This window comes from Hydractinia symbiolongicarpus, chromosome 12 (genome assembly GCF_029227915.1).
Source record: "Hydractinia symbiolongicarpus strain clone_291-10 chromosome 12, HSymV2.1, whole genome shotgun sequence".
NCBI classification, from domain to species: Eukaryota; Metazoa; Cnidaria; class Hydrozoa; order Anthoathecata; family Hydractiniidae; genus Hydractinia; species Hydractinia symbiolongicarpus.
In genome coordinates this window covers 18,096,334-18,109,740 of record NC_079886.1, presented here as the reverse complement: position 1 = coordinate 18,109,740, position 13,407 = coordinate 18,096,334, and the positions used below count along the sequence as shown (strand labels likewise).

Here is a 13,407-nt window from a genome sequence, read left to right as displayed (position 1 = left end):
ATTTTTTGAAATTTTCAGAAAAGGGCAAGGGTCAGTAGTTCGGTCATAAGTATCTGTGGGCAAGCTTTTAAAATTAAAATTCACCTGAATTAAGGGTACTTGAAGGAACTGTTTGGTCAAGAAAGGGAAATGGATAATAAAGAAAACAGCATTTTGCGTACATGTATACTTATTGTTGACTACAATTACATACATTATTTTTGATCGAAAAAGCTCAAAATACTAGTTTGCTTCTTGTTTTTCATTTCACTTTTAAGAAACAAATCTTCAAAGCGAAGCAGGAGGCGTTGCATGTCATTTCCATCATCAGTGAATAGACAAGCATTTTGTAAAGTCTCCACTGCAGTGTTTATTTCTGATTTTGTTGGCTTGCTCACTGGCTCATCAAACACCTCGATGACATCGGCATTTTCATCATGCTCCTCGTCATTCTCATCTGTACTTGGCCGTACTCCTGTGCATAGCTTTTAGCTTTCTCCTTTAGTATTGTCCCATCGATTGGTATGTTTTTGCTTCGTTGTGAAACAAACCATTTGAACACGACAAGATCTACTTCTGAGAATTTACCATCTCTGATCTTTCTTTTCTTGCTTGAAGATTTTTCGAGAGCAGAAAAAAGTTTTTCCTTATTGGCTAGCCAAGTTGATATCGTGTTTTTAGGCACCCCGTACTTTTTAGCGATATCTTTATTTGGAATACCTTTTTCCAATTCTTTTAATGCTTGGCATTTTTCTGCCAATGTTTTTACAACGAGCTTTCTTTTCGGTGGCATTCTGACAAAGGAAATCACAAAAAAAACATTGCAAAATCTACCTGTTTTACAATGGAATGTCTTCTTTTTATTGCAACATTTTGTGACTTCAGCAGTGCAAGGTCTTCTTCTGAATCAAGCAGTGCAAGGTCTTCTTTTTTCAAAATTCCTCTTCAAGAGTTCGAGATAACGAGCGTAAATCAGTCCAAGGGACTGAGAAAAAAGTTCGAGATAGTAAAAGTTCGAGATAACGGAGGTTCGAGATACCGAACGTTTTTTTGCCTACTATTGCTTACAGAACTCAAGGGACAGAAGAAAAAGTTCGAGATAGAGAAAGTTCGAGATAACGGAGGTTCGAGATAATGAGCGTCGACTGTATCATTTCCACAGCAACTACGATTTTTATACGAAATTTATCAATAAAAATTACATTATCAGGAAACACGAGCAATTGGAACGTGGCTATTACGAGGGACTTTCTAGATAATTAGCTAATAAATTGAGGAAATTGAGCTATTATATCCATAACAACTTTGACGTCTTTTTTTTTTTTTAAATAACGCTGAAACGTGTTGTCAAAAATACAAACAAATAGAACCATAGCAACAACGTTTTATTAAATTATATAAGGTGAGACACAACCTAATTTTCGTTATTAAGTAAGTTATTCGAAAAAAAATAATAACAAAGTGGACCATAACTTGGAAATTTTTTCTCTATTGTCAAGATGCTAAAGTTTAGCGCTCTATACAGCGCATTGGAAAGTACTAATAATTTGCAGCGAAGTGTAAGTTTTGATGTACGGCAAAAGTCCGATTTGAATGGGAATAATGAAAGTTTTGTATTAAAAAGACAACACACATTCACTTTTAAAAGCAAACTTTTAAAGAGTTTACTGAAAGAGTCAATGAGCAAAATAATGACGAACAAGGGTATAAAAGTCGACTTACTAAAACAAAAGAACTCACACGAAGGCAAATATCTCAATCCTTACCGCAATGTTCAGGCAGTAGACGACAACAAACGCGTTGCTGGCGATGAAAGAACAGATACAACAAGTCACGACGACGATTTAATGATAAACGAATTTGATTCGTCGTTTGATACGAATATTTGGTATCACGGTCAGTTCGATATTGAATACAATCTCTATAAATACAACAAGTGCAATATAACTGTAGAAGCGCCTGTGAAAAGCGGGTCACTCGTCGCGAATGTAGACAAGAACGGTGACGTAACATGCGCGGTCATATATGTTTTGGAAAACAATACTTACGTGGAAAAAATCCCGTGTGTTCAAGGAAAATACTGTTTAGACTTTTCCGATGAATTTCAACCACGATTTGCAAGTTTAAAGAGAGTCGTCGTGTACTTGATTAAACAAAAGTTTTTACAAAGAGTAACATTCCCTTGGTTAATAGAAAACGGACTCAGTTAATCAGAAGAATAAATTTACTTATACAAAGACAATTGAGCTGTTAGTCTGATGTGCAGAGACTTGCACAAGACAACTTCCATGGATAAATGAGACGCGAGTTCTGGTACAATTGTTGCAATGACAATAACCACAAACCGGTAAAGTTGTATTTGTTTTATTAACATATCTAAGAGCTAGTTGTAAAGATAAAGATTATACAATGTCTCAATGTTTTATTTTTGCTTATAACCAAAAACTGCCTCTAGCTGGGTCAGTGGCAAAGTGCAGATATTACCAATTACGTTCAAAAGACTTTAGTTTAGCATCTCAAACTATATACTTAAACATGATAGTCTTACTCTATGCATGTGTGAGATAATTTAATTTCTTGTCACTGTTAGTTATTAGAGACATTTTAATTAGCTGCTGTATTTAGGACAGCAGTAGGCAAACACATTTATTTCCAAACAAAAAAGTAAGCAAACTTACAGCTAAAATTTTAGTAAGTAGAAGATGATACAACAGTCGGAACGTTAAAATTGTTCTTGGCATGGAAGTTTATACAATATGTTTATAATAAATCCACTAAAACATATACTTCCAAGCCTTTCAAGTGCAAAATTCTAATTGTGTTATAAAGTGATGCTTTCTTAGAAATCTTTTTTTTCTTTTTCTTTTTTATGGTCGACTTACAAAAAGAACAGGAAATTCATTTAAGCAGATCAAAGTCTAAAAGGCTGATAAGGAATAAGCGGAAAATCAATTTTTTTCTCTCTAGCGTCCTCTAATTAGCGACGAAAATCATGGAACTGTCCTTTAAATTTTTTCTGTAGAGAGATAAAAATAAAAAAAACAGTTTTAATTAAGATTTTCATTGCCGGCGGTATAAAACATAAACGTTATACAGTTCAGTTCTGTCTCTGTATTTTTAATATTATTCTCTTAATTGGAACAATTCCACATTCCTCAACGCTCGGCTTAAAAGCCTAAAAACATCAACTCTCCAAAATTCAAAAAAGCGTACTAGTTTTCACACCAACAGTGCCTACTAGTTAAAGATAATAGTCGTTAGCGAGTGGAAAATCCACGAGTTCACCTGTCCTTTTTATACCGCATTGCGTGCGTCTTGCTACTCGCGCAGCTAAGCTACCATTTTGCGTGACAGACAGACAGACGTATACGGGTATTATAATATAGACTAGTCGTTGGCCTGTGGAAAGTCAATGAGTTCGCCCGTCCTTTTTATACCGCATGCGTGCATCTCGCTACTCGCACAGCTAAGCTACCATTTTGCGTGACAGACAGACAGACAGAACGGCGTTGAACATTCTGTGGAGCGCTTAATAAGAGTCGTAAACTTTGCCACACGATGAGATGGAGCGCTTTCGTACAGGTAGGCAGTATGTCCTAAATTAAGTGAAGCGCATGCACCATTGTAGTGTTGTGACTGTAACGTATTTTTCAAAAAACAACTTTCCTGCAACAAAAGCTGAAGTAAAAACATAGTTTACAAAACCGTTATTACGCCGTCATAGCAAAAACAATCGGTCAATATTATTTTATTTTGCAGAATAATTGTCTGTGAAAGTTGAACAATTAATCGTGACACCGAGCTGAGCGCTTAGTACAGGTAAACAGTGTCGCACATGCGTTTAGGCTTAATACCCTTTTCAAAAAAACTAAATATATTGCAGCTTTGGTTTACAAAACACAGAAGATACTCTGCTGAAACACCGGCGTTGAACACTCGAATTAGTGATTAAAAACCGTCAACTGTGCAACACATTCAGGCAAGTATGCAACCTCTTTCCCAGGTCTTTTTGTCTCTCATTGGCACTGCGCTTATTGATAGGTCTGACGAAAAAGGCCCTGGAGGAGGCTGGTTTTATTCCGAGCCGTGATTGGTCGAAAATTTCACCTAATTATAAGATAAAACGTCACTTGGTCCGTGAAATATTCACGCTGAAACTAACTCTAAACAATGCACACCTACATGCTCAAATTAATATTAGCAACTGACCAAGAGATAGAGCTAGAGCTAGCTAGTTATAAAACAAGAAGTGTAGACATATATATAGTTACAGATAGATAGCTACTAGTTATTTATTATTACTATTACTAGTGAACATCAGAATACAAAGTAAGCGCAGTTAGCTACATCAACGCAAAAACAGATAAAGGATTGAATGTACTTTCCATGTTAATTACACTGATTTTACATATTGCAAGAATTCTGTTAACTCTTAAAATGGTAAGGGGTTATATATAAGATAAAAACACAAAGCTATCTATATAATTATATATATACATCTATATTGCTAAATATAAAGATTTTCTTTTTTTATTCAAGGTATAAAAGAATGGCTAAGCCAGCTACTCCTAAGAAGATTTACTTTCGTAACACTTACAATGATGGAACTTTCTGCAGGTTATGTGCCAAATTAAAACAAAATCTTTCTTTATAAAAATATTCAACAACATTGGAAAAAACAAAAACATTAAGAACAAAATAAGTCTAACAATGGGTTAAGAACAACGGAACTGGATGCTCTTCCAACTGTTATCAGTCAGTCTTGTGTCCCCTTTGTCGAGAAAATGTCAGACGTTCGGAAAAATGTTCAACTGAATCAAATTCAGTTACGACAAACGACCTGCTTAATCTTCGCCCATTTAGCCACATTGTTGGAAAAGCTCATCAAAGTTTTCCTGATATTAAACGTTCCCCACTACGGTACTTGAATATTGTAGAACATCAAAAATGGTTAGAAAAACATAAATTACAGTTATATGTTCCCTAGGATTTTATAAAGTAAGAATCTATTATATCAAGGTGAGTTCCATAAACGTATATATATTATTTATGCTAACATTGACTGCTGATAATTCAAACCTCCAGAAAAAGTAGAACTTTTTTAAATTCTGTCTACTGAGTGCTTTTAATCTTCCAAGTTTGTTCTATCAGAAGTGAATATTATACACTGTATATTTTAAAGTTTGTTTATATATATTTATATATATATTTACCTAAATTATTTATGCTTAGGGGCATACTTATTTATTTTATCGTATATGGTGGTAGCATATTGATCATCCAAACATCATATTCAAATAACAGATCATTTTTAGATCTTATAAATGGAAGTTAATTTTTATTGATAGATGGAAGTTCATAAGTTTGATTTAGCGTAGCCAATAGCGAAAGTCTCCAAGTTTCAATAGTTTCTTTCAGCTCATTTTATAAGCGTTTAAAAGCATCTTCTGATACTAAAGCACGGCAAGGTAATGTTTTTCTTTTATCAGCAAATTAGACTTTGTACATATTTTTTAAAAACAAAGAAATTTAGAATAAATTTCCTTAAGCAACGAATCTTTTTTTGTAATTTCATTTAAGATTGCTTTCTTCATTCTAGATGTTTGAGGAGCATGAAATTGACAAAATAGCTTTGTGTTATTTGGAGTTGCTGTTTGCTGAAATAATAAGAATAAGCATAGCCACAATATTTTAGCTTCATGTAAATGATTGTCATTGGATAATCAACCCGTAATTTATCTAGTTCTTTAGCAATGGGAACTAAAGTATCATCATAGCTTCTTAAGCCAAAGTTGTTTCCGCGTCCTGGCATTTTCTTTAAAAATATATTTTTTCTATTTGGATTTGCAACATCAACCTTACAATAAGGACTTAAACATAGTTTCTTTTTTAAAATTTTTATTTTTCTTGGGGGTGCAGCTGCTGTCAAAGCAATCATGGGTGTGCTTGGAAAAAGAGCTTTCAGTGTGCATAATTTTCCAAAATATTCACAAATTTCAGCACCCCTAAAACATATAAATGGAGTGTTTTTTTTAAATTTTGTATAGGCTTATATATTAGCATTTTATTATATTATGTACCAACAGATATATATTATCAACTTGTCAAAAGATATGTTCGTTTATATTAGTTTCATTATATATTTTCATATATATATTACATATTACATATAGCTATATATATATAACAGATTTTTATACTGTATATATTCAGTTTTGTTAAATATTTCATATGATATGTGCTCTATACATACCTACAGTATTTCATTATTATTTTATAAAATGAATTTTAAAAACCACCAAATTTTTTTATAATTCTATAATCTATATTCTTGAATAGCCAGCTAGAGCTAGTTTACTTACCACATTTCAACACAATACGCTTCATCAACCACGCAAGCTACCACATTTTGTTGATAAATTTTGCTCTTTAAAATTGAACGCCCTTGACCAGATAAAAAAGATTCTGGATGGGCATATAAAATCTTAATATCTCCATTTTTAATACCACAATCAATTGTAATATTTGTATCATCATCGTCGTCCTCCACTGCATCATTACTTCCAAACAAGCTTGCATCTGCCTCAAACTTCCTCTGTTCCAAATTCAATACAGCAGCAGAAAAACCAATCCTATTCAAGCATTTCACCTGATCATTTATAATGGAAGTTAAAGGACTGATGACCAAAACAATATTCTTTTCATTTTTAACTGGGAACAGACAGATCTCTTCCCAGTTAAAAATGAAAAGTAAATGAAAAATAAATTGAAAAATAATTGATTTTCCAAATCCAGTAGAAAGAACTGCCACCACATCATTCCCCTTTAACAAAGCTTCCAAACATATGACTTGCTTTGGTTTCAGGCAAAGCTGAAAAATGTAATTATTTAATGCGAAAGATATTCGCTTTAAAATATCAACATACGTTAGAGCTATCACGACCTAAAGCCTTCAAGGTCCAGTCTTCACTAAAAAGTTCTATTTCCATCGATCACGATAAAATCCAGACCCTAATAATTAAATTGAAACTCGCTTACCAAAGACTAGGAAGTATATAATTCCTGATAAACAAGACACGAGGGCATTAATTAAAACTCTGCGAAAATCAAAGATTTTTGATCAGCCTCCACCAGGGCCATGTTCGTCTCGCCGTCCGATATTCAAAAAGAGACAACTTGTCTTAAAATCGATGATTTAAGATTTGTACGTGGTTAAAAAAACGTAAAAATATATGTGCCTTACCATGTTAAAACAAATACTACAAAATTAAAAAGCTTAGGGAAGACAAAAAGGTCAAACAGATCTGCAAACTTGACACCCTCACTTTCAAGCTGAAATGGCCTCCGTAGCATGTTGTTCATCCGTTTCTGGCGTGATTCCGAAATTATTTCGAAATTAAGCTGGAGGTCCGTAAAAATCGGGTCCGCGTTATTTTTCCGAACAAGCTGCGCGCAACCATTTTGAAAACACAGAATACGGCTATTATTAAAGAGATACTGTATACGCATCATTCAACCCGCTTGAGGTCGTGCATTTTAGAATTTACTTGCTCGATAGGGTAAGGTTTGAAAACAAGGTATATTTGACAATAAATATTTCATCACGTATCATACTTTTCAGGTCGTTTTAAAACAAAAATATGAGCAAAAAGTATAAAAAGTAACATAGTAACAAAGCGCAGACGTGCAGAATTGATATTCTTCACATTAAAATACCATTAAATTTACGTTATTTACACTGGAATAAAAAAAAATCTGACGATTTTTTACTCACAGAAGTTGAACCTTACGATTTTAGTACTTTCTGTGGTTTTATACTTATATTTGGAGAAGCAAAATAGGGTAGCTACTCGTTTTCTTATAAACAAGTTTCTTATAAAAAGACATGTAACCAGAAATTTATTATTTCTAGTTAGCATTAGCTATAGCATATTAAAAGCTTTTACTTGGCACTTGTGAGTTTTATAACTAGCTAAAGACATAAAATACTGTAACCTTTACTACGTACATAATCTACAATCTGAGGATAAGATAAAATGATATACTTCCACTAGTCATTTAGATATTAAACTGATTAAACATCCAATAATTTCGACAGCAAACAACACTTGCAATGGTTCTTGAAACCATTGAAGAAAATGAATAAGGTATATACAGAACAGAAACAACGTTTCACATGCGCTACTTGTTACAAATGGTAGTAGCGACTTCAATAAATGTGAAATGTGAAAATTAGTTAGCACTACATAGTAACATAACAGCTTAATAATGTTTAACTTGACCACCTCAATGATATACAAGATGAAAGCTGAATAAGGAACAAAAATATACGCAACAAAAGATAACCAGGTTCTTAAACAGTCTATTTCATACTTGAATTAACTTCGAACTCAGTTTAGTTTCAGAACAAAACTGCATGTCATATGCATAGGAGCACAAGGCTGAATAAAATAACGAAAAAAAATATAGGCTCAGTGTCAAAGCTGCATAAATTTGACCATGATTAAATTGCCGTTGCCGTTTTAATTCAAATGATATTAAAGTGTTAGCCCTTGTACCTTGTGCACTGTACAGGCCCAGGCTAACATCAATGGAAACTGTGCGCGTAAAATGGATGGTGACGAAAGAGTATTACTTAAGGTGGCAGTAACCCTTTTTTAGTTGTCCAAATCGCTGAATTATTTACTGTGTTTTATTTATACCTTTCTTTTTACTATTTCCTGAAAATATAGGCGTTAATACATAATAAAATGATTTTAACTTAACACTAAAATTGCTGAGTCAGCAGAATTTTATATTTAAAAATGTATCATAAACAAGAAAAAAATCGGCTTCTACGAGCTCCAACTTTTTACAATCTCGTTATTTTTCGGTGAACGCTGTTAAAACAGTGTGCGGATTTTTTTTGTTCATTCTTATTTTTTAGCAATAGCTTTTTGTTTTTTTCCAAAGATTCTTTGTTAGCATCCCCTGCTGCATCGAACGCTGTTAAAAGAAAGATATTCCGAGTAAAAAGATTTCCGCACACCTTATCATGGCTGCATGGTCCACCAAGCATGTCCGAAAATTTCAAAGTAAAACGAAAATGCTATCAAAAGTTAAAGCTCGTGCAGTGTAGCAGAATGAAGATCGTCTTAAATTTATACATAATGCACAATCTTTGTTGTTATTAACGTTTCTCTTTAATAATTACGTCATTTTTTCTGTACAACTTCACAAGCGCGTAGACTTAAACTATATTCGGCAGAACTAATTAATTATTCATGATTTACTTTAAAGAGGAATTGTTGAGGCTGAATATTTTTGCTGAAATATAATAGCATTTTAGCCATGAAATCGTGAGAAGTGTGTTATAACAGGACAAAATTTGGATATATAGTCTGAAAATAACCTTTCGTAATTTATTATGTAGAAAAAAAATTCCGATTTTCAAAAGGGTTACCGCCACCTTAAAGGAATGTCAGCTTCAATCATCTGGGTAGGCACAAAAGCATTTTCTAAAGAAAATAATTTACAAAGAGGTGGCAAGCCACCGCAATGATGAACTCAACCTGTTAGGTCTTTGAAAATAAGCTAGAGGTTGTACTCCTCTAGAGAAAATGCCTCTAAAAGCACAATTCTCCCTTTTTACAAGGAATTAATTAAAAATATAAATAAAAAATAAAAAAGGACACAACACATTTGAAAAGATGAACAGAACTTTAACCAAGGGCAGGTAGGTTTCGACCCATATCTCTGAACCTAAGTACCCCGGATGTCTAGCTGGGTCACCTCGAAGAGATCCGTGGACGCAGCAGAAACTAGACATCCTTATCTTGCTAAAGTAAACTTTGACCACTTTCTGTTCAACTGTGCTATTTTTTGTTTTTAACTCAGGTAATAAGTGGAGTCGTTACTCTCCAAAGACAAGATCATGTGTGATCAAACTCCCCTGCTAATATTTTTTTAACTGGGTAATAAGTGGAGTCGTCACTCTCCAAAGACAAGACTGAGTGTAGTCAAGCCCCCTTGCTGACTCATTCTGGTTAAAATATTCTTACCTCAGCTCTTCCAAAAAGAAAACATATGACTCGTGACTGTTAATAAGGCGGTCATCACAGAAAATTACAGCTCTGTCGTTGCAATGTATCCACCTGTGAACCATTTCATCGAAGGCTATGGTTGCGTAGTGACCATTATTTAAGTTGCCGCAATGGTTGATAATAGCACTAATTGAAAATTTTTACGAAATTTCACTTCTCCATCTACGGTAAAAGGTATGGAAAGGGTACCAGGGTAAGCAGTAATACGAGAGGTAATTTTGACACAAGGCCGTTGGCACTGGCAAAACGTTTTAGCTGTGATATGAGATGGGAACCGCACGACACTATCTTTTTTTCAACTAGAACAGTTTGATGAGCGTTGCAAGCATGGCAGAAGTAGGCATTGGTGTCTGATAACTCCTCGCTTTCGAAGAAATTATCTAAGGAAGATTGTAACGTAGGGTGCAGAGAAAGTTGGATGCATGGTGCTATAACTTCTGAGGAGCTGGTAATATGACCAGAATTGCAAGTGGTTGATGTCTTGATGCCAATACTAAAATGACTTCCAAAAAATGGAAAGTCTAATGACAGACCAGGTAGGAGATATTCAAGAACCTCGGGGACATCGTGCTGAGCAAAGATATTAAATGCACTTCCCTTCGCAGCTGAGATATGATGTTTCATAGCACACAAAAAATGGGAGGTATCAACCGGACTTCTAGAAACAGCGAAACTTTGAAGAACACAAATGCTTCGCCTAACTTTGAGGTTGTTTCGCTGACAGAAATGGCTTCTTTAACTTTTGGAAGGTTATAAAAACATTGTAAGATTGAGTTTGCATTACATGTGTTTCCCAAGTTTTTTAGACTGCTATTCCTAAAATCAGGGATAGATGGCAATGCAACTGTTGTCTTGGAAGACATTGTAGCAAGTTATTCGGGTTTTTTGATTTTACAAGATTTTGTGTGACTTGCGGAAGATTTCTCAAGGTTTTGATTTCTTACATTCCATATTTGTAACAGAAGAAACTTCAGGAATGATTGGGGCCTTTTCAGGCTCAACCCAAGTGGTAGAACTTCGAGACGTCCAGATGTAAAAAGAAGCACTCATGGAGGTTAAAGTTAGGGATTTTAATAGGGAACGTAAAGGCTTGTTAGGGAAACCAAGGCGACGAAAACAGGTCCTTATTGATTCTGAACAGAAACCCCTTGCACCCACCTCAATGGCAAAGAAATGCACGATCCATCCATTGTTTTTCATAGCATAACAAAGTGAAGAATATTTGTTAAGCTTTCGTTTGTGCCAATATTCCGTGTTCTCTTCACATGGACAAGTCAGTTCTAACATAATTACAGTTTTGGAAGAACTGGATATTAATAACACGTCTGGGCGTAGTTGTGTTATTGCAATGTATGGTGGAACAACTAGAACGGAATCTAAATCTGACAGTATTTTCCAATCGGAAGGCCTGGACACTTTGTATGCCTCTTCTTAGATGGTGATTGACCGGCCGGAATGAAATTAATTTTGTTGCACTTGGAAACCTTAAGAGGTTCATATGATACCAAAAAATCTTTTAATGCCTTAACTAAAACTAATAAAACCGAGTCGTGACGGTATGTGTATCTTATCTGCGTAAGGGAGGTCCTACAGGCACCCAATATGTAAGAGACATTTGAGGATGGTTTCTTGCACAGAATGCTACTTTTGTCTTTCTCAATTCCCCATCCCCAAAATGTTAATTACCGTAATTAACTGTAATTATCAGCTCGTTTCTGATTGGTTAATTTTTATGAATTTCGATCCTCTGCAATTATATAAATACATGCTCAACACCATTTTACTTTGCCCGATGATGGGAGAAGGATCTTCCGAAACGTCGCCTACTAAACTATCATGTTCAAGAAATGATAAACTTTTTAGGGGCTGTTTATAGGAGAGGCGGGACGGGACGATTGCCGGGACGGGACGTTTGCCGGGATCCCGCTCTCATTAATAATTATACTTAAAAACACTTTGCGTTTATATGAAAAATTTTTGTTCCGGGACAATTTCGTCCCGTCCCGGCTGAGCGGGATCCCGCTTGAGCTAAGCAGGATCCCGGCTTAGGCGGGACGTTTTTCTCCATATAAACACACCGTCCCGGGACAAACGAGGTAATATTTGCACTATCAGCATATTTCAACAGAAAGAAAAAAACAAACACGGCTGCTAAACGTGCACTTGTTAAGAATCCAACAGATGTTCCAACCAAGAAAAAGTGTTTTAGATTCAATGATGAAATGGTTTTTAACCTCATTAACTGTCTATTAGATTATAAAGCAAAGTGTGAGTTTGAGAACATTGATTTTGATGCAGACAAACCAATGCAATACAAAGTCATTCGAACTGAGTTGGCAAAATTATATCAAAATGAAGAAGAAGTGTTTGGGCCAGTGGAGGATACCTCCACTGAGCTCTGCCAAGAAAATGTTAGGGAAATGAAAAAAATGATAGCAAGAGGCTACCAAAGAGTGTTAGAAAAAATAAAAGATCTGATCGTAAAGAGCTCCAAGAGATGATTAAAAATTCTAATGAGTCCTTTACAGCTGCACTTAATAATATAAGCCAGGCTAAGTTGCAAATTAGCGAAACTATGTCACAGTCCATGCAGCTGATGGCACAATCATTCAGCCAGCAAGCAGGTCCAAGCTCACAAAATTATGAAAGCTATGGTAGACGTAACCATTTTCAGCATATAAATCCAAATTGTAATGTCGTCTCAAGCATCGTAACCCAAAACAACAACATAAGTCCCAACGATCCCAGTGGCGGTGGTTATTATCAATCATTAATGAGGGAATAATGCGAAAAAAAACAACATGTGTATATAGTTCAGAGAGTGTTTCAGGAACAATTACATTGATGCAAGTTTATGTTCACAGACAAACCTAAAAGTTATATTATGTTGATTGCCTAAACATTTATGTTATGTTAGTTGCCCAACAAACTATATGCCCGAAACGTTCTAATCCGTAGATTTTTAACAAAAATTAACAACAAACAAAAATATTTTCACTGTGAGTTACATTGAGCATAATAGGCTTTCAAATCTTTAGCAGTATCAGAAGAAACTTTTTATTGAAATTAATGTGCAAATGTTTGAATTTAGCCTTTATCATTTCCTTTTACAGAACATGCAATACTTTATAAATCTTTACATTCTTTGTATATATTGTATATATATATAATTGTTAGTATGGAAGACTGTCCTGTGTAAAATTTATTATTACTTCCCGTACAACATCACCCTCTGCAAGATTTCCTAAATACACAGAGTAATCTAATTGTTGTGTCTCTGCTTTATGTTTTTCTATTTCAATTTTCACTAAATCAGGATCAATAACACATTTGTTAAGTTCACATA

General features: G+C 34.5%; 1 protein-coding gene across 1 annotated transcript; it reads right to left on the bottom strand.

Annotated features, from left to right (window-relative positions):
* Positions 1-5,569: 5,569 nt before the first annotated feature.
* On the bottom strand, positions 5,570-6,968 carry LOC130621342 (uncharacterized). The gene is made up of 4 exons (XM_057436636.1): positions 6,906-6,968; positions 6,791-6,850; positions 6,342-6,628; positions 5,570-5,984 (listed from the first exon to the last, which is right to left on the bottom strand). Exons 1-4 carry the CDS (start codon positions 6,966-6,968, stop codon positions 5,570-5,572), a joined length of 825 nt encoding a protein of 274 aa, XP_057292619.1.
* Between the last annotated feature and the right edge of the window lie 6,439 nt (positions 6,969-13,407).

Coding starts and splice junctions, on each gene's coding strand:
- LOC130621342 (XM_057436636.1), bottom strand. CDS start 6,968: ATGGAAATAGAACTTTTTAGTGAAGACTGGACCTTGAAGGCTTTAGGT. Junction 6,851..6,905: donor TAGGTCGTGATAGCTCTAAC/GTATGTTGATAT, acceptor TACATTTTTCAG/CTTTGCCTGAAACCAAAGCA. Junction 6,629..6,790: donor TGTTAAAGGGGAATGATGTG/GTGGCAGTTCTT, acceptor ATAAATGATCAG/GTGAAATGCTTGAATAGGAT.